The sequence below is a fragment of the Malurus melanocephalus genome, unplaced genomic scaffold, assembly GCF_030028575.1.
Source record: "Malurus melanocephalus ecotype Western Australia unplaced genomic scaffold, MMel_1.1 scaffold_30, whole genome shotgun sequence".
Taxonomy (NCBI): Eukaryota; Metazoa; Chordata; class Aves; order Passeriformes; family Maluridae; genus Malurus; species Malurus melanocephalus.
In genome coordinates this window covers 3634567-3659441 of record NW_026623262.1, presented here as the reverse complement: position 1 = coordinate 3659441, position 24875 = coordinate 3634567, and the positions used below count along the sequence as shown (strand labels likewise).

At 37.1% G+C, this 24875-nt stretch overlaps 1 protein-coding gene across 4 annotated transcripts in view; it reads left to right on the top strand.

Moving 5' to 3' along the window:
- PDE1A (phosphodiesterase 1A) overlaps positions 1 to 24875 on the top strand; it is a 125488-nt gene that overhangs the window by 14741 nt on the left and 85872 nt on the right. Inside the window, exon 1 of one of the 4 annotated variants that reach the window (XM_057363753.1) lies at positions 16860 to 17319. The exons of the other annotated variants lie outside the window; for them this stretch is intronic. Within the exon in view, the coding sequence (XP_057219736.1) occupies positions 17267 to 17319 (53 nt within the window). The 5' untranslated portion in view covers positions 16860 to 17266. Of the gene's footprint in view, positions 1 to 16859; positions 17320 to 24875 lie in introns of those variants that run through there. 4 annotated transcript variants of the gene reach the window in all.

Sequence of the window (24875 nt, the reverse complement as noted above, 5' to 3'; positions counted from 1 at the left end):
ATGCTGCCTTCATGGATCACAGAAAGTTATTGCCTCCTTTTTGCTTATTCTTATGTAACTATACTCTTGGCTGATAAAGTAGAATAAATACTTGTTATTTTTCAAGTTATAGTCAGCTTTGTTAAACATATGTATATATGTGTGTGAAAATTCCTGTGACTGATAGGGATATTTTTTCCTTCCAAATACCTGTCAAATCTGACTGATACTCTTTCCCATATTCTTAGATGAATTTGAATGCTTTCAGGAATTTCGATGTGCGAGGGTTATATACACCAATATCAATTCAAGTCACCAACATCAATTGGCCCTCAGAAACCATGGAGAAAGAAATCAATTGAATATTTTATTTTACTTAAAAAATGTAGGAATAATCTTTAGAGGTAGCATCACTGCATACCACTGCTAAAAATGTATCTAAGGGACTGGACTCATCCACACTTTTGGAAAGTAATAAATGTAAAACGTAGTATTTATATTTGTTTTGATCTTTTTTTSTGTGTGTTTTCCAACTGAAATAGTGTTAGAAGTATAATAAATAGCAGGAAAATAATAAAAAAATTAGGGGATCAAATTGATATTTTAGACAAAACTGACAATGCCCTTCAAACGCAGAGCCATGCAATCTTCACAGTTAAGATATTGTTGATGCAGAATAGCACAGAAAGGTATTTTGTAGCAAAGAAAACCCCAAAATACAGCATGATCAGTAAGCTCCTGTAAAAGCACAGGTTATCATTAGTTACAGTACAGCATGTAAAAGGATTTTAGAGTTTCCTGGGCAGCATCCTCTGRGCTGTTTAGGTTCCAGGCTGCTGGTGTAGCTGAGAAGCTGTGCTGGTAGTGGTGCTTCTTCCTGGGACTCAAAGTCTGACATATGTGATAAAATGCAGAATACTGATAATCAGCAAAGAAAACCAAACACACAACTTAAATGCAAGATGTTCAGGGAATTCATATGTGAATGTACAGGCTGCCAGTACTCATTTTATTAAGCATTTGCTGCTACTCCAGACACTTTTTTTAAAGAAGCTCTTTATTATAATTTTGTGGGGGGTTTTGTGTCAGGGTCAGGAGCAGATGTTTGAACTTTCTAATTTCTTCTTGTTAGACCAGTGCATGAAAAATCAAACAATGCTGCCTGCTACATTTAGCTTCTTTTCAGTGGCAGCTGCAGAATATGAGTGTGAAAATGTTTAGAGCAAATGTTCCCAAGGCATYTCTCAGTATTCACGTGATCATCAGTTCTCAAAGACTTTCAGAAAAAGCATGGAGATGAAAATGTTTCTTACATCTTATTCCTTTTTAAAAGATAGTGCTGTTTTTATTTGTCCATTAAGGCAATAATTKAATTAAATAGAAAGTGCTCCTTTGCTTCTGTTTAACTGTTCTTAATCAAGGTTTCTAAACGTTCTCTTGGTCTACCTCAGTGAAGAGTATCATTGTGTGCAGGGCATAAGAAACTCTGCTCAGAAGTGACTGATGGCGGTTGATGAAATCTCAGACAAACCAGAGAAATGAACGTTGAATTTCTAGGAAGTAAATCAGGCGTTTAAGTGCCTGGACCTAAACTTTTGATGCAGATTAGGCAGAGGGCTTACTGTGATTTTTAGTAAGATTTTTGATAGTCTTGCCTCAATCTGTGATGTGATGCTAATAAATTCCACCATTGCAAGAATCTGCTTCCATAATGGACATAACACCAATTATTTACTGCAGTATCCATTTGTCACAAGAAGCAAATGCAACCCGTTGTCTTACGCATTCTCCTCTTCTTAGGTCTGTTTTCATGTAACCAGGTTTTTGCAGGTCTTTCATCATATCTTAAAACTGGCTTAAAACTCCTCAGAGTTCTTGTTCAGCAGTTTTTYCCCAGTGCTTTTTTACAAGTTTTCTCCCCATGCCAGTGTGGAAAGTTTAACAGTCTGGCAGTTTAATCAGAGTCTCATTTTCCTGTGTGTCTGTTTTAACCCTTGGTCTGGTAAAAAATGCTGCAGTTTCTTGGGCATATGCCAAAATGAAAAAAAGGATAATTGCCAAGTTCTTAGTTTTAAAATAAGACCAGCAAAAGTGTATGAAATGATTCATCACTTCCTGGCAAGTGTAATTATCACTGCAGTCACCATTCTCTGTCTACTTGCACCCGTAAAGATGTGCTAAATGTTACTGTAAGTTCCAAAAGTTATTGTTTCAATTGAATCAACAACAAAAACAAAAAAATAGTGCATCACAGATATTTGCTTTAAACAGGAAATGATGCTGACCTCTGGGACTGTCAGAGCTGCCTTCCTTTAGATTGGCCTGCAAGAAATATGTCACATCTATGTAAAGACAGATGCTGAGTCTATGGTAGTGGCTCCACAAAGGAAAGTGTTCCACCTCATTCAGCTATTGTGTTTGTCATTGTTGGAAACTGATAGCTCAAATTTGCAATGTGGTCCACCTCTTGTCTKAGTGTTTATTCATTGTCTAGGCTCAGACATTGGAGATACACTAATTATGTTTAGTCTTCAGTTCCTGCATTTTTTAATACAGTTTAGGCAAATAACTTGTCACTTCACTCCTGTAGATGTTCCCTGGCAATTATCTATAACCAAAGAATCTTGTTTTGACAAGGTATAGTTGTAATTTCTCTGTATTTTGAACCTTATAGAAATGACTCAAAGCATAATTGATTCTGCCTATAAGTAAACTACTGTGGGATGCATTCTCACCAGTCACTGCTGAAAGTTTAAAACAAAATTTAGACTTGGTAACATATCAGTATACTCATTTCTCATATAACATATCTTGTGAGATCGTTGGGGTAGCAATGAGCTTTTTTGTTCTGTTTGTATAGCAACTACATGCTGATGTCTTTATGTACCACCAGGAAATTTGGATAGTATCACAGCAAACAAATGTTTAAAATACATTGTTTAAAAATTTTGCAGTACATGAATTTTTTTTCCAGGTTGTTAAAAGTTATTGCTGTGTTAGTGAAAAGTTTTTACTTTCAAGTAAATGCTATTACTTAGTATTTCATCATTTATTTTTGCATAAATCTAAGCTCTGTTCGTACCCAGGGGGTTGGTGCAAAAAGCTGCCTTTATTTCCCTGATCCTGTGGCATTCAACTCTAGCTGAAGGTCTCTCCTGTGACTTTGTGTTGTTGTGTGTTAGAATCAAAACAAACATACCTCATCCTGAAATGCTGCTAGAAGTGGAGGAATCCAATGGTGTGTAATGAAAGAAATATTAAGARTGGTAGACAGGGACAAGGAAGTCACTTCAGTGGAAGCAGTAAGGGAGGGAAAAGATGTAAAACTCTTCAGAAGTGATAACTGTGGGAATGGCCCCAACTCACGTTATCTATAAACCTCTCATCACTATGCCCAGCTGCTGACTAGTTATGTTAGAACAAAACAGCATTTTAAAATTAGTTCAGCTTTAGAATGAATGAATATATTGTCTGTCTAGGAGAACTGTGTCAAARAGTAGACATTTCAGTACTTTTAAATCAGGAAAATAAATGGATATCTTGTGTATTGTGATATTCAATTTAGAATCTTGGATTTACYTTTTAAATTTTATGGTACCAGAAAGTGCTGGAGATGGAAGTGGATTTCATTTCTAGATTTGCATTAGAGTAATTGGGTACTTGGGAAATGTTCCAAACACCTTCTATATCATCACCAAATACTGGTGTGAAATGTACATGTCAAAGAAATTAATGTTGAAATGACCACTGTATTGTGCAGTGCAATGGTCACTTTTTATTTTGTCATGAGAATTTGTAAAAAGTAAACAATGGAGGTGCACAATATTTCAGTGTGCTGACTGAGGGGAACCTTGAAGCCCTAGGGACAAAAGAGAAGAATTTCACATCTTAGAATTAATGCTTCTCATCTGAATTGCGTTTCAGTTGTTTAATTCAAATGACCATTTGATGGTGTATGATTRTAATCAGAAGGCACYCACAGAATCAGAACAGCATTCTTTAGAATCCAAAATACTTTGACCCCTTCAGGAAACCTGTATGAAGATGACTTGTGAAGTTTCAGTACTCTTTTTCCTTACTCTTCCCTGAGTCAAAGATGCYAGTGAAGAGTCCTTTAAGAAGCTGAAATACGATAACCTACTTTAGTTTTGTGTCTGCAAGTTAAGGGAAGTTATTCACAGAGGCTTTTCTTGCATTATAATGTTGCTTAACTTGAAAGATTGCATTGTCCCGATGGGAGAGAGTAGGTAGGTTTGCTGAACTCCAGATTAGAATAAAGATATTTTTAGTTAAAACTGAGATTATGTATATGCCACAAATTACATGAATCCCTATTGTTTAGTGAGTCAGACTGGCCAAATGTAGTGGCCTTCTTCAAGGTTCTTCTGTATTACTTACTGTGATTTGAAGGTTTATTTGCATTACTGACTGAGCAAATGTCTGATATCGTTGATAGGGTTTGTCAGCAAGCTGGCAGAACGTAAGTTTTCCTTTCTTGGCACAGATAACAGTAAGAAGTTTATCAGGGAATATTATGCAGACTCAAAATCTGTCAAAAATATGAATGACAGTGTGACAGAAACCACCTGCACAGCTCATGATATTCTTGGATCAAAGTACCAGCAGGAAGTCACTGCAGTATTCCAAATAGTAATCATGGTTTTGTAACAAGGCGGAAAACTTGAGATAAAGTAGGTATTTACTTTTTGTCACTTTAAAACAGTTCCTCAAAGCCTGAAGGACATACTGAATGTGGCAAGTGCTAGTAAGAAATTTTGAGTTACATATCCACAAATTAACAAGGTCTGTCTGAAACTAGGGCAGGAACAAAAAAAAATATTACTAGATATGACTGCATAGGAAAGGGGCTATAGAAGAAGCTGTTGCTACCAAGTCAGTGAAATGAAAATTGGCTTGATACAGAAAAGAAACAAAGGTAAAAAGAATAGCTAGTGCTTACAAAGACTTATTCTTTAAAAATGAAAGGGCTTTTGAAGGGAAGAAATTTCATCTGCTCTCAGTGCTGAACTTAGGCACRTAGTTTGARTTGAAAGTGTCCCAGGTCAGTCAAYGGACTCAAAGCTYGGGGCTCTTAGGTCCAAACCCAGTGTTATCTGTCAGTCCATGCTGTTAGCATTTGTACAAAAAGGAAAAATAACCAGGTTATTTTTGCCATTAATCTACTTTAAATGCCTTTCAACAAAGGACATTCTGTGAAGTGATTGGCTTCCACCATCAATATGGCATAAGTGTGCAAAGCTTTGCACACTATCAGCAATAGCAAGCTAAATTTCTGTAAGTTAGAATTGAAGCTGCCTAGTATGTATTCAGATGCCACTTCAAGGCCATAATTTTAGACCAATGTAAGAAAAACCGTGAGTATACCACTCATGATGTGTGTAGTTACCAAGATGCCTTTGTGGTTGGGGAAATATCCAATTTATACTTAAATTTTCATTGTCAACATCATGTTAGATAGAGTCTAAGGAAGGATCATTCCTGAAAATAGTTGCCAATAGGAGGATATTTGCCTGCAAATTTGAAATTATACTTTTGATACTAGTTGGTTGAAATTAGAGTGCAAGTGTAATCTGTTTGCTGTGTGGTSGCTTTGCCTTTTAGCCATAGTTTGTTTTTCCACTGAGGTGAATGGACACAGTGACTTGCTTCGTCACCTCTTTTATTCTCTTWTTCCTTTGGAAACATATCTATATAATTGCTTTTAGGACTTGGAGCAACTTTCTAAGAACTATACCCTATCAGTAAAATTTATTTGGCAAAGAATTAATAAAGGTTTTTTGTCAGAATAGAAAAATATTTCCATGCACTGGAGACCTCTGTCATGGGTGCAATGTTATTCTTTAATTTGGAGTAATATTAACTTATAACAAGACCTGCAAATATATAKAGAGAGAAATTAAAATGCAAAATTATACTTGTCCTAAAATGCAGTAAAGTTACCAGACCTTTGCTGTATTTATGTGCTAGYAATCAGCTCTACAAACATAGGATGGGGTTAAACTAGCTGCATTGCAATCCCAGAGAAAATTATCTGGGAGGTAATCACAAACTCAAACTGTAATAAAGTGTCCTGCTGTTATGAAATCAAGTAAAATGTCAYGCTGGGAGATATAATCTCTGCCAGCACTTGTGAAAACTGACACAGTGATSTGACTTCTGCAGTTCATGCATCTCTTTCTGAACACTGATCATTGTCTTGGCTTGTACTGTTTCTCTTGGTTGCAAAACACTATTTATTTATCCCAGTTTGAACTTCACATGTCCATCACTGTGCTGTTCTTGAAAGTTTTTGTACATTTTTAATGTTTACAATTTCAACCTGAAATAAAAAATGTTCTCTGTTTGGAAATCAAACTTGTGAAGGGCAAATACAGTCTTTCAATCACAGCATTCTGAGATATTTGCCCCAGGTCATCATTGTATTTTGTTTGGTTTTATTCTTGTTTTCAGGGAGCTGGACTTGTTTGTGTTAGTGAGTGATTGGGTCTTCCCCTTTTTATTGTTTTCCAGAATACATGTGTGCAGTTTAAAAATTTTCAATTTTAGATAGAATGCAATTTTCTTCAGCATCTCCAAATACAATTTCATAGTTAGTGTCATTACTTGATCTAACAGAAAAATGCTGAGATGTGAAGTGCATCAGAGCCAGTTATTCTAAGAGCTAAACCTACTTTCTGTCTGCTGGAAGAGACCAGTGAAACATTATTTAAATCTGCAATTGTTCCTGATGTTTCCAAAAATCTGCAGGTCTCTGTAGGTTCTCAGTGGCTCCCTTCTTGCTGTCATGCTTCTTGGTTTTGAGACCCTGAGCCACCTGGAAGCCTAATTCGTCGTTATCCCAGATCATTATTCCTCCATGGCTTTGTAACATGAACTTCAGCACAGCACAGTCCATGAACACCCCATGAATCCCTCCCTGAAGATATGGTTGCACAAACCAGAGAAATTCAAATCACAAAAACAATTATTTCCACACAGATGTGAAAGACAGATATTATCAGAAATAGAAAACAACATGGTGTTGTTTATATACATATTCCTAGTATTTTCTTGGTCTTCTCCGTGTTTCTTTTCTAAAAATGTTCACACCAAACAGCCTTAGTAGAATTGACCAGAATAGCCCATGACATTTTTCCTTAGGTTATATGTTTTTGTGAAATGCTTTTCTTAGTCGTAGTTTATGAGCTGGTCCCTATAACATCAGAAAAAAAAAAAAATCATAATGGTCTAAGAGTATAGTGGAAGAATTCATATAACTAATCTGGATAAAGGGATAATTAAATTGCATTGATCCAAGCAAGAAAACTTTGTAGTTGTAATAGAAATTTTACTGACAAATATCATATTTGGCACAGATGCTTGGCTGTATAGAATCAGGGTGAAAGCCAGGCTCATAAATGCCTCACTTACTAAGAAAGGCTGCTAAATGAACAATTGTATTTTAGCACCTGTCATTCATTCATTAATTATAACAAGCTCATTTCATTTAAGCGCTTGCCATTGTTAAATACTTTCTTGATTATATGTATCTTTGGGGTAAAATTGCTTCACTGAACCAAATCAGAATCATTCTGTGTCATTGAATTTAAAGTCTTTAAGTCTATGGTGGCCTCACAATAAACACTGTGGGTTACTTAAAATTAAACTGAGGAATAGGAGCAGCTGTCTCAATCTGAACACCAGAATTAAATGAACACAAGAAGTTCAAGCAATGAGCCACAAGAAGTTGAAGAGAAGTATCAGAGAAAAGGGTGCCCTTGGCAGTGAGGCACAGGGCATGGTCAGGTGTGCATCAGCCACTAAAGGGTTGATTTGAGTCATGCCTGGTTATCTCTGTCTAAGGTTTGGAGGAGATACTGTGCTAAGTGCCCAGCTCAGGGCTCTTCTCTAACATTTGGGTTTCTGAGCTGTACCAGTGCTGCCATCAGGCTATATAGAGAGATGTTTAGCATCATCATGGCTGATTTGCTGTTACTTTAAAGGGTGCAATTCCTCACTTGGAAAATTGCAGTAAGCTTTGACAATACGCCTRGAAGAGTATCTGATGGGTTATACCCAAATTCAGGGCTCTTGAGCATTAAAAAGTTTAAAATTCAGTGGCAAATGTGTTTTCCCATAGGTTTGCTTTAAGAGCCCACAAACCTGTTCCTTTAAAGAAATAGAAATAGTTTCTTTCTAAGTCTGTATCAAACTGCACATTTTATTTTCTTCGGCATATGTCCAAATTAGTTAAGACCTATCATAACTTGAGCATGATTTACTGCATACAACAAATTTAATGAATATTCCTCCATCTGCTCTTTGAGTATCACACTGACAGTGAGTTAGTCACAGTGAATGCTACTGATATCAGAGGGACCAAGGTTACAACAACTTCTCTCCAATGTGAATGAAAGGTGGTCTGTTTTTCAGTGTCCAAGATGAGACTTCTGCAGCTCATGAGTGGAAATACTGAATTAATCAATTTTTGTTTAACTGCATTGAYTAATCTTAATTAATTACAATTACAACYCCAGGCAGTGCTAAATGCTGGGAGTAGAGTGTCTGGAAAGCTGCCCAKCAGAAARGGACCTGGGGGTGCTGGTTGACAGCAGCTGAACATGAGCCAGCAGTGCCCAGGTGRGCAAGGCCAGTGGCACCTGGCCTGGATCAGGAATWGCACGGCCWGCAGGACCAGGRCAATGACTGTCCCCCTGTRCTCAGCATTGGTGAGGCTGCACCTCGAGTCCYGAGTTCAGCTTTGGGCCCCTCACTACAGGAAAAAYATCAAGGTGTGGGAGCCAGTCCAGAGAAGGGCAATGCAGCTGGTGGAGGGTCTGGAGAATGAGTCTGATGAGGAATGGCTGAGGGAGCTGGGGCTGTTTAGCCAGGAGGAAAGGAGGCTCAGGAGTGACTTTCTCAGTCTCTACAACTGCCTGAAAGGAGGTTTTGGTCTCTCCTTCCAAAAAACCAGCCTAGTACTTGATGAGAGATTGAATGTTAGCRGAAGTTAGTTCACTGAAATGGTTATCACGCTTTGGAATAGGCTGCCCGGGGAGTGGTGGAATCACCATTCCAGGAATTTAAAAGACGTGAAGACGTAGTGTTTAGGGACATGGTTTAATGGTGAACTTGGCAGTGTTAAGTTCACAGGTGGATTCAATGATCTGAAAGGTCTTCTCCCACCTAAACAGTTCCATGGTTATTCCATGAATTGATGGTGTTACATGTGCTAAGTTGCAGCCACGGCAATTTGTTGGGGCTGCTTACATCACCAGTGCGTCTTATATTGGTTTTTCCCACACAAGTAAGTTAATTTCTTGCACCAAGTGGTCTGGCMTGAATGTTCAAAAGCAAATGGCAGTGTAAAGAACAAGAGTCTGATAATAGCAGAGCCACTAAATGCTTGACATTCCCCATGGCACACCTACTGGGCTTCAGCGAAAACATCAGTTTGTGATACCCGTGGTAGTATCTGTTACTCACTGTCTGACTGGATGGGATGTTGCTATCTTGGACATATTAATTCCAGTTCTAACTTGTCTTGGCAGGATAGTAGCAGATAACTTGAGTCAATGTATAGATCTCCCTGCTTATTTATAAATTCTGCAGCAAGATAATTAAAAATCTTCTACTTGGCTATTTATACAATYAATTTCAAATTAGTCTCATTAAGCATTACTGCTTGACAATAATCTGCATAACAAAAGAGACTTACTGTGTTGAGAATATGTATTTTATATAAACGGGAAAATATTAAATATTATGGGAGAGCTGATTTTATTACTCATAAAATTTAATTGCTAATGTCAAATATTTAATAAGGAGGAGAAAAAAACCTAATACTGGTGTGAAATGTATGTGTCAAAGAAGAAATTAWTGTCAAAATGACCACTGTATTGCATAGTGTAATGGCCATTTTTTATTTTGTCATGAGAGTTAGTAAAAAGTAAACTGTGGAAGTGCACAATATTTCAGTGTGCTGACTGAGGGRAACCTTGAAGCTCCAAGGACAAAACAGAAGAATCTCACTTCTTGTCATTAATGATTTTCATCTGAATTGCATTTCAGTGGTTTAATTCAAATGCCATTTGATGGTGTATGATTGTAATCAGAAGGTACCCACATAACATAGTTCGGAATCAGAACAAATAACACAACTGAGCATGTTTTTTGATGGGTTTCAGAGAAGAATGCATACTTTTGTTTTAGCTTGTGGGTCTAGTAAAGTTTTGAAATTAAGTTTTTTGAAATGGGATTTTAAATGTATGAATAAAAAAGATGTATTTCCATGATGGGGAGAAAGTGAAAAATATCTAGGCAGATATTTTGTAGGAAATCATGAGTCATTCCTTGTTTATTAACTGTAATGTTTGGTGTGTTTCACATGCTCTAGTCAGGTTGTTTTTGTTTTATATTTCTGACAAACTTTTGACCCTTGGTAAAAAGTATGTGCACTGAACTGCTTTTARGCACCATTTTTATTTTTAAAATTTGTTGACTAAATAAGTGATACACTGACAAATTCACTGTAGATTTACTAACTGTTGAAATTTATCTCAAGGAGTCCTGAACGTGAACACACTAGTGAACCCTTSACCTGTAGAGTTTTTGCTGTGTCAGTTTTTTGTTTTTTTTTTTAACCTACCCAATGGTGATGTGACCAAAGAACAAATAGTTGATAGGAAAGACACTACAACAAGTCCTACATACTGCTAATCCYGCAGGGTAGTGCATGTGTTCGTACTTCCAGACAGTTTCTGTGTCAGTCAAACCGCATGCCAGAAATCTAATGATGAAAATAAAAAAAAAAATCTCAATAATGGTGCATTGGCCAGGGTATTTTAACCAATTATAATGAAATAAGTTTCAGAAAATGATGAAATATATGATTTTGGAGATCATGATGAAAGACAGTGCAAAATACTTTCAAAATCTAAAATGAATAAAAAAATCAAAGAATTAAGTTTTCAAACTGTGCCACCTACACAGATTTGAATGTGACTTACAAAGAAAAAACTGTGTAGTGAAGAGGTAGCTAATGATAGGTTCTTGCCCTTTTGTTCCAGATGTTCAAATGAGAATTACTGTAAATAGAGAAAATTKATGCCATATATCTTCGAATTCCTTTTAACATAGTCTCTGTCCTATTAAGTGCGAGGAACTGCAATTTAGTAGAAAAATTGTTTTGGTCATGATTTTGACATTGTTCAATAGCCATGGTTTACGTATGGCACAGTTAGTCACGTTTTCCTTTCTGAACAATTTTGGATTTCTAAACTTTGTTTTCAAATTTAAGTATTGTAGCAAACAGTTACACTGAGATTTATTTTAGCCATTGCCTTTAAAGTGTTTAGCAATTATGTTTTGCTTGATATTATGCAGCCCATCTGTACTAAGTTCTGGGGATTTTCCTACCCCTTTTCCACCCTAAAGAGCAACAGTATTCTTAGTCAGTAGTTGCTCTCTTGTCAGTGTATAGCTGCCATTATATGTATACATGTAGAAAAAACATGGCACATAAATTCCAGTGTTTTCYGATAGAGACTGAAATTCCATCAGCTGTGGCCAATAATAATACTGCACTGGCTCAAAACCAAAGAATGCCATGTTTTGACTTGTGAATCTCAGTGCTAGTTTAGCATCATATGTCCCAAAGGAATTTCTTTCTTCTCGTTTCCCCTTCCTTGCTTTCCYTCTCATCCCTCTCTTTCCCTTCACTGAGGATACAGAGTACAAATTCCTAATGGTAGCAGGTAGAATCCAGTAAAATACAGCTGGGATACTGGCCACATTCTTCAGAAGAGTTTTAATAATCAGGAAAATTAATGTTCTCATAAGACATTGGTATTCGCATTTTGTTTTGTTTTTTTCTACTTATTTGCTTGAGTTTTACTAGGACTTTCATGATGTAGTAAAATATAAAAGCACAAGTAAAGCACTGGGAAGCTTCTTAAGCCAAGTTCCTGTGTTCCAGTCTGAGCAGGAAAGTCTTAGCAGGGAAATTAATCTCCTGCATGACGGCATTGACGTAAGTCTCTGCTCAGTTTGTGTGTGCATGTAAACAGGGAAAGTAAGAGAGAATAAAACAATTTTACTTTACAATTTTATTTACAATTTATTTTACTTTAGAAAGGTAAAAAGAGAAGGCAGAATGTAAAGGTTTTCACAGAGGTTTACCACATGTACTGCAGTAGATCCATTGACATTCACTAAGTCTTCTGTCTGCATTCTGAATGAAYCACAGTTCTCTTCAGTTCTGTCTGGTTTCTCAAGCTTGGAGGAGTCATTAGGTGAAGTTTTAGAGTGGGTTTTGCTGATGKCAACACGAAGAAAAAATTGAGAGAGTCCTACAGTGCTCAGAGTGCAGTAAGCTTAACACAAACTGGTCTAAGAGTTGGGTGAAAAACCGTTCAGCTTGATCCTTAATAGGACAAATTGTGCCAAGGAATATGAAAAATGTGAGTAACTACAATTTAGCTCTTCAACCATTACAGAAACAGAGTCCTAGTAGGAAGTGTTACAGATCAAGCATGATGTGATGGTGATAAAATGACCCTTTATATGGCAGGGAATCACAGCATCTGCTTTAGCATTTAACCTGTTTCTGGGGACATCAGAGACCTGGACAATTATATTAGCTTGRGACAGACAGTCAGATTTGGAGATCCTGCATGGAGAATAGAAGCTGTAAAAGGCATGCTGAGAGTCTTACCCCTCTCATAACAGAAGGGAAGGCTGGGGAAGCTGTTCTGTCTTGCAGAGAGCCTTGAAAGCCTTCTTGCTGAAGTGACAATGATAATATAGATTGATTTCACATAATCTCCTCATGTTTCTTGTGCCTTTGAATCCTTAGTCTCTGTACAGCCTTTATGGAGTGAATTTATTCCAACAATCTTATAAATACCTGAACAAAAATCTTGTTAGGGATTCATTGCACAATRTGTGTTGACTTTGTTCCATGAAAAGCTTTCTCTTCATGCTTTAGTTAGTGATTTAATTACRTTACAGGTTTTCTAAACAGTAAACTGGTGCAGAGTATTGTACTGAAAAAAAAGCCAGCATTCTTTTAATAAATTCTGCTTTAGATTTTAATGTTTCAAACCTGTAAGAAAAGAAGCATGTAGAAATATGCAGTCTCTTTTTTTTTTTTTTTTTTAACTTCATAATTAGTGCAGAAAATGGATGCACAAAACTTAGGTCTCCACTTGTTCTCTTGTTGCTTGTGACCCATATGAAGAAAACCCTGACCCCGTACTTTTTTACGGAAACAAAACAGAAATCATGGTGTTTAATGGATTAAAGCTTTAAGTGCCACATTTTGTTGCCAGAATTAAGGATYGAAGTTCAAAATTTGGATTAAGTAGCAAATAGGTGAAAGATTGAAAAGCCTAAGTGCTACAGCTGATTGGCAAATGGTTTCATGAATAGTAAAATCTGAAACTAAACAGCAGGTTCAGTTAGAAGATGATAATAGCAGTTGGTTACCAAAGAATTTAGAACTATGAGGTTGGATGATGAATTTAGAGATTATTTAATTTATATTCTCATCCAAGGTAAGGTTAATAATTTCTGAAACATGTTTATATAGCCTTCAAAAAATCTACTGAGAAATCTACTTAGAAAGCTACTCATTGTGATTTCATGAAGATTCCCTCAGCAATTAATGTCCTTATTACTGTCCTTTGAAAAGTACTTTTTTCACCATTGAATCTTTATTACCACAACTTACAACCCTGTGAGCTATTTTGCAGTTTGTTATTTCTTGACCACAGGGGTAAGGAAAATAGTCTGTTTCCATAAATTACACAGCTATATTTATATTCTGGAATATTTTTAATTAGGTTTGCTTTTCCTTTTCCTTAGGCTACATTGTGTGACCTTCTGTCTTTACTCAAGAGATGTTTTCTAAATTTCTGTTTTGTCAAAGTTTAGTTCTATATGTGTCTGCTGAATCGTGTTGCTTCAAAGCAAGAAACAATGCTTCAGGTGAGCCTTAGGAACACAGAGAGTGGGAGGTTGCTCTTCTGGACAATAGTCCTTTTTATACCTCCCAGAATCGTGCCTGTTTTTGCCTAASACTGTGATTGTTTAGTGTATGATTCACTGCTGCTTCCTCTGTGTTTTCTGAAGAAATGCTGCTTAGCCAATGGCCCCTTGTCCTGCAGATTATTCCCATGTGTATGTAGAGCTTGGTATTTTTGATAGCTTGTTTTTATTTTTTTTGACATTTCTGCAGTTTGTCATGGACATTCAGAAAAGGTTGCTAGCTTAATATTGTTTTGGAATATCTCCTTTTTCAATCCACATCATTGAAGACAGTATTGAATAGTGCTGGCCTTTAGACAGCAAGCTGTTGAGGTAAACTATCTTTCTACTTTGACAGAATTACTGCTCTCACAGTACAGTTTACCAGTTGTTTTTCTCACTGATATTCCAGCATTTTTGTTGAGGTAATTTCTTTTTCATATATGTGGTTTATCATGCCTTCGTAATTTGTCTCCCCTTTCTATTGATCTTCCCACTGATTTGTCTTTCAACAGAAACAGAAGAGGTCTTAACCCCAACCAGCAATTCTTACACATATCTTCAYAGCCGGAAGGTATTTCAGCCAGAAAGTAGAAAGCATCAAGTGTCTGACACTACAGATTACTGGTTCTTAAATTTGCCATCTTAATTGCCCATGTTTTTGAAATGAAAGTAGGAGAAATAATTACATTTCTACACTTCTGGCAAAGAACTTCATATCAATAAGATGTGGCATTAAAACAAACAGAACAGAATGTTTTRGGTTCTACCTCATATGTAGTCTTTTGCCCTGAGACATAGTATTAAATATCAAATTATGTAACTATTGCTGTAGATATTGAAGTTTGGAAAACTCAGGTTCTGTAAGTGGTAAAGTATTACAAAGCTTTGCTTCAAAAATTCTTTGTTCTCAGTAACATAGGCATGGGAGATGAAATAAAATGACTTGCATCACATMGAACAGTGGGCATTGGTTGCCATGGGCAAAAAATACCAACAATAATTGGAAAATAAATTGAGAAAAAATAATTTAGATGTTTTCTACTTCAGTTTCATCCAGTGTTGGAAAATCAAATAAGATATCTCTAGAGAAYCATTTAAATAGATTTTCACCATTCTAATTAATCCTAAAAAGATTAGCTTGAACTAAGAAATATGGTGAAGCTTGTCTAGAGAGGACTTTTTAAAATTGCAATAATGCTTTCAAGGAAAAGCTCATTATAATTACACTTCCTTTAATTATGATTAAAGTGCACCTCTTCAGCACATTTTGTGTATCAGGTCCAGTATAGCCTACAATTGAGCCTAATATTATTCATAAGCTCCAATTCTGCAATCTGCAAAGAGTTACATGTTGGTGAACTTTATACACGTTRTATTTCCAGTGGGACTCAGGCTTCAGGCCCGAGACTAGTGAGTCTGTCATAACTTTCTGTAATGTTCTGTAATGAATAACTTTTTGTTAACCCCTCTGTCGAAGGGTTGGTGTCAATACTTATCTTACATGACAACATGATTTCTGATAATTTTTTCTGTAGTTACTCCATGGCTGTGTCAAKAAAATAATTTTATACAGTGTGGGGAACACTTGCTGGGTCCTTTCAGGCTAACCAAACTTGATACCATCCGTCTCTTGTAAAAGCAGTGTATTTCACCTCTAGGAAGAGACTTCAGCTGTTTCAATAAAATCCACTTAACTCCTAGGTTTTCCTTTGTGAAAATACATATTCCTAGAATACATTTTATCTTTCCATTTGTTATATGGATTTTTTAATGAAAATATTTTTATTTGAATAATAATTTGTGCATAATCTAATGGGAGCTTTCATGGTCATATACAGCCTAAGACATATCTTACTTTCCTTATCTTGCCTCAAACTTTGGTACCGCCAATGTTAAGCATTTAACTGTGCAAATTTGCCCCTCTTCYCCTCTCTTTCCAACCACTCATGTAATTACAGCAGAATCCCAACCATCCTGATCCTACTTGTCCCATATCAGGAGCACAATGAGTGCTTTGCAAGGATGGAGCCACATGGGAGCWCCAGTGCTGGGATGTAGGGAAGAGCCTGAGGTAGGACCTTTCCTTCCTCGGCAGAAGGGGGCACATGGTTCCAGGGTGTGCAGCTGCACACGTGGTGCTCCCTGGCTGCTGCTTTGCTGCTCCTCTGGCCAGGTTCCACGTTTCCCATCAAGACCTGTGCCAGCTCAGGTTTGTTATGGGCCCTGTGATGTGTGCAGGAAATTGTGTCTCACCTGAAGCCCTCGTGACTTCAGTTCGCTGAGAGCCGTGGTCGGCCGCTTCTGCTTTATAGCTCTGTTTACAGCCTGTGTTCGCTGCGGTTGAATTCTTCCTGATTTATGTCAGCATGATGTCAGAGCAAGATTTTCGGTTTGGATCTATGTTGAAATCTTATCTTGCAAACAGTAACAGTTTGCTACTGACACTGTGTGAACTTGGTCGTTTTTGTTTTCCTCACTGATTTAGCTTTGGTTTGTTTCGTGTAGTTGTGGTCCTACCAGCTGCAAGCACCATATTCTATTTCAGCCAATTCTAGGTCATTAGGTTATGTATGCTAAAAATTATGAGCAGTGCTTTAATTTGCATAGTTCTATCTACACATCATCCAGAGTGAATAAAAGCCAGATTGTAAAATAATTACAATCTCTTGAAATAGAGCCAGCCTTACAGACCAGATCYATCCGTCTTCATTAATTTGTATACAGTTTTTTTTACCAGAACAAATTCTCTGAAGGTACTTGCATGGGAATGCTGAAACAGCTGCACAACTTTTATTTTGAAGAAATAAAAGTTGAGCCTCGGAACAGTGTGTTTGAGAGAGAGAGAGAGAGAGAGAGAGAGGGAGTGACTCTGCATTTAAGACTTTGACCAGTATGTGTAAGAAGTGCTCTCATGGCTGGGATAATCTAACAAATTTTTACCTGGCTAGCACTTGGCAGAGCTGCCCCCTTTTCTTGCAGAGCTGAAAGGAATCCGGTGGAATTCTGCTCTTCTATCAACTTGACTCCAGTTTTGCTCAGCCTGCCCGGTTTGGTAGTGCACGGCTGTGCCTGGCTTTATGTGGCCTCTATGGCCCTTTTCTGCTCCACTGTCAGAAAGAGGGAGGGAGGCTTCCCCCAGCACCAAAATACCGTTCTGTGTGCTCTCTGCAGCACAGTAGCTAAGAACAAGTTTCCCGATTACCCCCTGGGWTTTTTTGGAGTTATTTGCTGGAAGAARTATTTTTCCCCACTTTAAATGGATGATTGTGTTACAATCAAGAAAAAGCATCTCCAAAGACCAATCTTTAGGTAAGTGATGCTGTTATTACTTTGGCCTGAAAATGTTATGAACTTTGCTCTCTACATCCTATTTGTTAACTTAAAGTTTGTATGTAAAARCACAAACAAATTGTTGAAGATAAAGGGTTTAACATTGCATAGCCTGGTAACATATTAGGTGATTTTGGTTCTCAGAAAACATTTTTTTCCACTTATACTGAGACTTTATAAAAGTTATTGTTCTTCTTTCTGTCTTCTGCATTCTCTGAAGTTTTGTGTGAGATTGTCTTTATTATGAAAGAGAGGCAGAGTAGCTTTTGAAAACTTTTTTTGGTGTGTTCTGTTTTCCTGCAGATCCGAAGCCCCTCAGTGTACTCTGGAATGATAAAACTTTCTAAGTGGAACATAGCTCTTGGATGGTTTAGCTGGTTATGTCTGCATGGCAGAGTTTTAATTCTTGAAATGATACACCTTTCAGAKTAAAGCAGCCTGCTTGCTGGGGTGTGCAGACAAGTGCTTAAAGTTTAAATGATCTGTAAGACGCTTATGATAGTAAGAGTTCAAGCTTAAAGAGTAACAAGTTGGAATTTTAGTGAGGAGGTTCTTCAGTGTCCTTTGTGTATTAGTTTGATCTCTGAAACATCTGTCTGATTATTTGATATTTTAAAACTAATTGTAAAATTCCTTTACAGATCAGGATTCGATCTGGTCTACTCATGCTTTCTACTACAGGACACTCTTTCCTTTGTCAATTCCTTGTTTCAGGCCAAACGACCATGAGTGGGAAAGAATATTTCTCAAACTGCTATCAATAAAGATGCAGTGGCTGTAAGATTAAATAAACCTGCAGTAGTTCACACTGCTGTTTATGGCTAGTAACAACTTTAACAAAACCCCAGCTCTTACTGGATGACAGCAATAGGATATTGTAACCACAGTGTTGATAGGACAAATAAATATAAATTAGAGATGGTCCCAGGATTTTTATTTGTTGGATCACCACTACTCGTGTCATATATAATGGGACTACAGYGATAGTTGGTGTTGCAGTGCCAGAGTAAGTTCAGACAGGTAGTTGTGACAGGATTATGTCCTACTAATCTTAGATGTGGAGAAATCTTTTGGTAGTATTACAGTTACAGGGCAGAAAGATAATCTGGACACTAAAAGGTTACTGTGGAAGTGAAATGATGTARCTGTTAAATTTAAATTTGAATCTCCTGTGTGCATCTGCTGTGCAATTTTTATAGTCAATTAAATTAAACATTTTGCACCTCAATAAAGAGGAGCTAAAAAGTTATTTTGCTTTTGACTGACAATTAAGAGGCATTTGATATTTTTCTCAAGTGATATCTTTTTATTTAATAGTGTAATTGAATAGATTTGTTTGAACATCAGTAACTATTTCCATGCATCTGTCATAATTATCCTTTAAGCTGTAATGAAAAAAAATTGAAATGCACATTCTTCACAGTCTTTTTGGGCCATTAGAATTGCAGTTGAATAAATTCATATTTCCTGATATTTGGTAATCTGCTGCAGAAATCTCCTGTAGTTTGTGTAGTACTGGATAGTTTGCAAGAGCCTTCCTAACGGATGTTTCCTTGAATTGTCTTGTGGGAGTGAACTTAACTCAATGAAATACAAGAAGTTTCAACATTTCTTACCAAAATCCATTCCTGCAAATCAGTTCTAAATACAGAACGGCAACTAAATACTGTTGGCATGCTTAATCCAGAGCAAGAAAACCCCTAATATGGAAAGCCCCCAAAGAGTCCATGGCTCTGCTGTGACTCTTCTGGCAAAAGATCTTTGTAATACTACAGTAAATGCTTCAGAAAYGTTTCCAAGGTCAAGACCAGCATAATATTTTAGGCAGCTCAAACAGAAAGACAATCTCCATATGTCATAAAGATTGTATCATGTACAATAAATACAGATGYTATCCGATGTTAAAGAGCTGTTCTTTTAATGTGTGTTCCTTTTCCTTACGACTTTGGAAAATATTTCTCCAGTGAAAAARCTTTCTCATTCAAGGATTGTGGTGATTTAGCCTCAGTCCTTTGAATCCTGTGATGTTTTGTTTGTATAGGAGAAATGGTTTTATCGGGTATATATCTTACATTAAGGTAACTGAATCAACAGTCTATTCATTTTTTTCCGTGGGAAAAAAAAGAAAAAAAGAAAAAGTAAAATTTCTCAAGTTTGATATATATTTACAAATGTTTTGATGATGGCCAACACTAATTATAKTTACTCTTAAAAAATGTATCTTTCTTGGGAGTTATGATAGAACTCAGTAGGTTTCTTGCTTAGGAAAGTTGCTTTTACACTGGATCTGTACTTTTACTTAAGTTGCTTTTCCAGTAATTAAAAAAATTAAGAATCTATTCTAAATAATCCTTTCAGTATTACCAATACGCTACAGAAGAGTGGGATAGATATTACATGTCAAGGTGGGAAACTCAATGAGAAGAAGATATTTTGGACTTACTTACAAATTTTTGCAAGTTCTGAATTAGTGAAGGAATAAAAATACAAAAATGGTGGAAACTAAGTGTAATGTTTGGTACTTGCTACCCAGCAGTACTTGGAAACTAAATTCATTCAGAAATGTAACTGTAAAAAAAGGCCAAGCTTAGGAATCACATTGAACTGATTACTAAAGCCCATCAATTAGGATAAATTTTTTTTAATTGCATCAGAAAAGACTGCCCAAGTACTTAGAGATTCCTGAATTCATTAATATCAAAGGAAGAGTCTGCTATATGCAAAAATATATTTCAACAGAATGTGTAGCTTGGATATTCACWGGGTATTTTAATGCTAACATAAATTACTGAGAACATTCCGTATTTTTATTAGTAACAGCATCTTGAGCATATTTGCTGTGACTGGATATGGTGAAATTAATTCAAACAATAAACAAATCAGCTTTCTCAAARAAAGCAATGGGAGCCCCACAGCTCCTACACTTAAAATTGGACTGAATAAAGCTGTGTGAAATACTCTTTAGGGAATCAATCCTTCTCTGTCAACTGCATAGTTTAGATGACATAATAGGTGTTCTAGTTCTCAAATTTCTATGAATTCTGTTAAAGTATGAATCTTCATGGTTGTTAATCAAAGCTTATGCTGAAGCTAACATTTTCCTGCTCTCTGCTTCAGTCCTTAGGGAATGGGGTGGGTTGTATGACTTTGGTCTTCTTGGTCTTGTCTGTAAATGGAAGCAAGAGGATCAGAGTGTCACAAGACAAGTTGTCTTTGCCTTGGGAAGGGGTGTCCACAAAAGCCTGGAATTAGTTAAAGAAACCTATGGGCTTCGAGATTTCCAGATCAATAACAGCTGGATAATAACMAAGTAATGTCTTTGTAATGCCTTTGATTTAAGGCTCTTGGTGTGTTTAAAAAATATTAATGTGTTAGCTTCAAAATACCTCTCTTTTGTTCTTCACATTTTCTGTGGTTTCATGCAATATTGGATCAAGGGTTTTTCCCTTGGAATAGGAAGACAGGAAAATAGGGGCTTATGGTGCTGAAAGCCAGAGAAAGAGAAAGGGTGGAACCCACAAGATTTCCTGCTGCTCAGGGAGCTGTGTTGTCCTCTTCTCTGTGGTGTCTGCCTATGAGAAGAGCTCCTTGAACTGTTGCTATTGCTCGTTTCTTTGTTCATTATGTGTATGAATATTATTCTATTTAGAACACATCAAAATGTTCTAAARTCTCTGTTAGTACAGGACTGAGTAATTTTCTTAGCAAAAGAGAATTCAAAGTTACAGAGAGATCCAGACTAGTTAATTGCAGTTAATATAATATAATACTTGGGGGCAGATGTGGATGGATGTTCAGTGAGGTGAGGGGAGCAGAGGCAAAGCCAGACATCGAGTGGGTGCTGAAGGTGAAGATCATTTCATAGTTCCAAATGAAAGAGGAGTTAAGCCTTGCTGCCTTTAAAAGGACATGATCACTGCATGCTGGTAGTGGGRGGGGAAGGACATGGCTTTAGGGAAAGGCTGGTGATTGGAATAGCTGGGAAAGGGCATGGGAAAGGACCTAGGAAAGGGGGCAAGTCAGAAGATGGGGCACGGTGTAAGCAAGTTAAGTCTGAAATTCTCATTTCCTTACCTCCACAAATCTTGTAATGGAAACATGGTTTCTTCTGTGCTATGTGTGCCCACAGCTGCCTCGGGCACGACTGAAGTGCCCCACAAGCTTGCCCCAATGCAGGGCTTGTGTCGTCTGCAGGGTGACTTCTGTGAGTGTCAAACCAGGTTTTGAGTGTCGCTATTTCCACTCCAAGGTCTCTTCCCGCTGCTTCAAATTTCTTTACTTTACCTATTTATTTTTTTTTTCAGGTCAGAAGTCTCTTCATAATCATATTTAGATGCTTGTTTTCCTCTTTAATGTAAAGAGTTTTGTGAAAGCACACTTTTAGAGAGATTTAGTATTTATTCCATCCTCACATGCTATTTGTACTCATGCTTCTGTTTTAACAGSTGCTGATATCTGTCCCTTTCTCTCAGGATGGACCCTGTAGGCAATCCCAGAGCTGCACATGAAAAGTCAGAATTTTAATTTTAATTATAGTATGTAGCATCAGAATTGAGCTTAAGTATGACTGTGGTGAATATGTAAATATATAAAGTAAAGCAAAAATCAGTGCTATAGTGACAGTGTAACATTTGGAATTGAGAAAGGGAGAATGATGACAAACTTTATAGAAGTAATATGAAGCAAAAAAAAARKWARGAAAAAAAGGAAAAGAGAAAAGAAGAGAATGAGTAACAGAATATAATGAGTAATGTGGAAATGTAAAGATAAGCAGGTGGTAAGGTGACAAAGAAATTAATGAGAACATGGTCATTTGCAGTTTTACATGCTTACTCATTCCTTAATACACTAAAACATAAATTGTGATAATTACACCATGTTACCTGTAGGTAGGCAGATAGAGACACTGTTGAAATACATTAAATGTTTAATGTTGGCCTGATRGTCTGTTTGGGACACTGCTGGTTTGCCTAGTCTCAAGAAAACTTTCCTGGGGATAATGGTTAATTCAAGAGGCATTACAAGAGCAGTTGTTGAGTGATTTTTCAATTGGTATGAGTGAGCTTTGTAATATTTCTTATTGTCAAAAATGGCTGAGTTTTAAAGGTACTTTAAGCAATCTGAAAAATCCATTCATGAAGTGGATTCTAGTGGAGTTGTGGTTCTTTTTCAGTTTGCAAAAATTAGGTAAAATGATTTCCTGATCGTCAGAAATGGTGATAGATGGCTTTCATCCAGACCTTCATCTAACATTTGAAATGTTGCCCAACACAGAAATTAAGTCTGGATCTGAAATTAAGTGGCACTTAGGGACATGGTGTAGTGGGACTTAGCAGCGTTAGGTTTACAATTAGACTCAACGAACTTAAAAGTGTTTTCCAGCCTAAATGATTATTTGATTCTATAATTCTGTTCTTGAGTATTGCCATTCTGCTTGCTGGAGTTCAAAAGCTTTCAGTCAATGTTCAGACCTTAAAGAATGTTGCTCTTGCCATCAATGTCATGGTGATTGTTGYAGACTTCATGGGTAAATGTCTGTACTTTTTGAGCAAATTAGTTTGATTTCCTAGTGGCATCAACTGAGAAGCATTTTGTGCTGAGTTMATCTTTCTTAAATTATTAATCCCTAACTTAGAAAATTTACCTTTCATCAACACAACAGGTCATCTTAATATCTCATTTGTAAACTAGTCGTGTTTTCTTGCRGCTTTGCATGGACACAGACTGGAACTTTTATTTTATGCAAAAACAGGTAAAAAGCGTTGGTGTAAAACTAGTGTATTGCAGTAACCTTCTTATCGATAATGAACGATTGCAAGGAATTTTTAAAATGTTTTTGTGAAYCAAATTAATGACATCCTTAATGCTGGAGAAAGGATTTCAGTGCTATAACATGTTTCATTAAAATTACATTAAAATTATACCTCATTAACTGGATGTTGTTTTCAAATCATTAACAGTATTTTGGTGTTGTTTTGAGCAGAAACAAATTACTGAGTTCCCATAAAAATGCATATAGATTTTAAACTATTTTCAACAAGATTGATCTAGCCAGATTAATTGCCCCTTCAGGGCTGAATTGAAATGTACTGTTGTGTCGCCAGGTCTCCCTTTTCACATTTTGTCCTCTTGGAAAGTGAAAAACAGCTTTAATGATTCTATTACCTGATGTAAAACCAGATTACATAAAGRTTTCCTTAGGAATCCTGACGCCTTGGCACAGGCTAAACTCCATTCTGCTAGTGAMTGCTTCCATCTCCTGACCCGGCTTCTCTGCATATTCCCTTACTATCTGTGCACTAYAGTGAGATATGCTTCAAAATATGCCCAGTTTGAAATATTTGTTTCCTCAGAGTATGAAGGAATAGTTTCTCATGAACTTCTTGTTAAGAACATTTTCCATGTGTATGTCTCTGCTTCCCATCATCTCTTTGCTTGAGAAAATGAATCCAGTTGTTCAGTATCCTGTGCTGGGGACAGGCAGCCCTGGATGTATGTACAGACTGGGAATGAGAGGCTGGAGAGCAGCACTGTGGAAAGAGACCTGGRGATCAATGGTGAACACAAACCAGCAGTGCCCTGGCAGCCAGGAGGGTCAACTCTATCCTTGGGGGCATCAGGGCCAGCATTGCCAGCCGGGCAAGGAAGGGGATTGTCCTGCTCTGTTCTACACTGGGGGGGCCTCACCTCAAGTGTTGGGGGCAGTTTTGGGTACCACAATATAAAAAAAGTCCCTAAACTATTGCATAACATCCCAAGGAGGGCCATGAGGATGGTGAAGGGTCTTGAGTGGAARCTGCATGAGGAACAGCTGAGGGCACTTGGTCTGTTCAGCCCAGAGAGGAGGARGCTGAGGGGAGACCTCACTGCAGTTACAAATTCCTTGTGAGGGAAGGAGGAGGGGCAGCACTGATCTCTCCTCTGTGGTGACAGTGACAGGACCTGAGGGAATAGCCTGAAGTTGTGTCAAGGGAGGTTTGGGCTGGATGTTAGACCACCAAAAGGTGGTCAGGCACTGGAACAGGCTGCCCAGAGATGTGGTCACAGCAGAGTTCAAGAGGTTTTCAGACAGTGCTCTCTTGGACGTGKTGCGATTCTTGGGGTTATCCTGTGCAGGGCCAGGAGTTGGATTCAATGATCCTTCTGGGTCCCTTCAATTTATGATTCTGTTCTATGAATATTGCCCTTCGGTGCTGTTTCTTAAATTTCCTTTTCTTTCCTTTTCAGTCTGTAGTATCTCTATAGATGGATTATTCCAGCAACAAATTATTTAGGGTATAGATGTTGGAAAAATGGAATGTCTTGTTCTATACACAACTCTTTGTTAAATTACCTTGTTAAGACTTGTGTTTCTGTGTAATAATCCATTCTTACTCATGTTATCATTCTCAATATACTTTCCACATTCTTTTCTGCTTTGCTGCTGCCTCATCAATTTCCTCCATCTTCTTGCTATAATATTTTTTGTTTGTCTGTATTAGATGTTATGTTGTGTAATGAGGAGTGTTACTGCAAATGAAATATTTACCTAACCT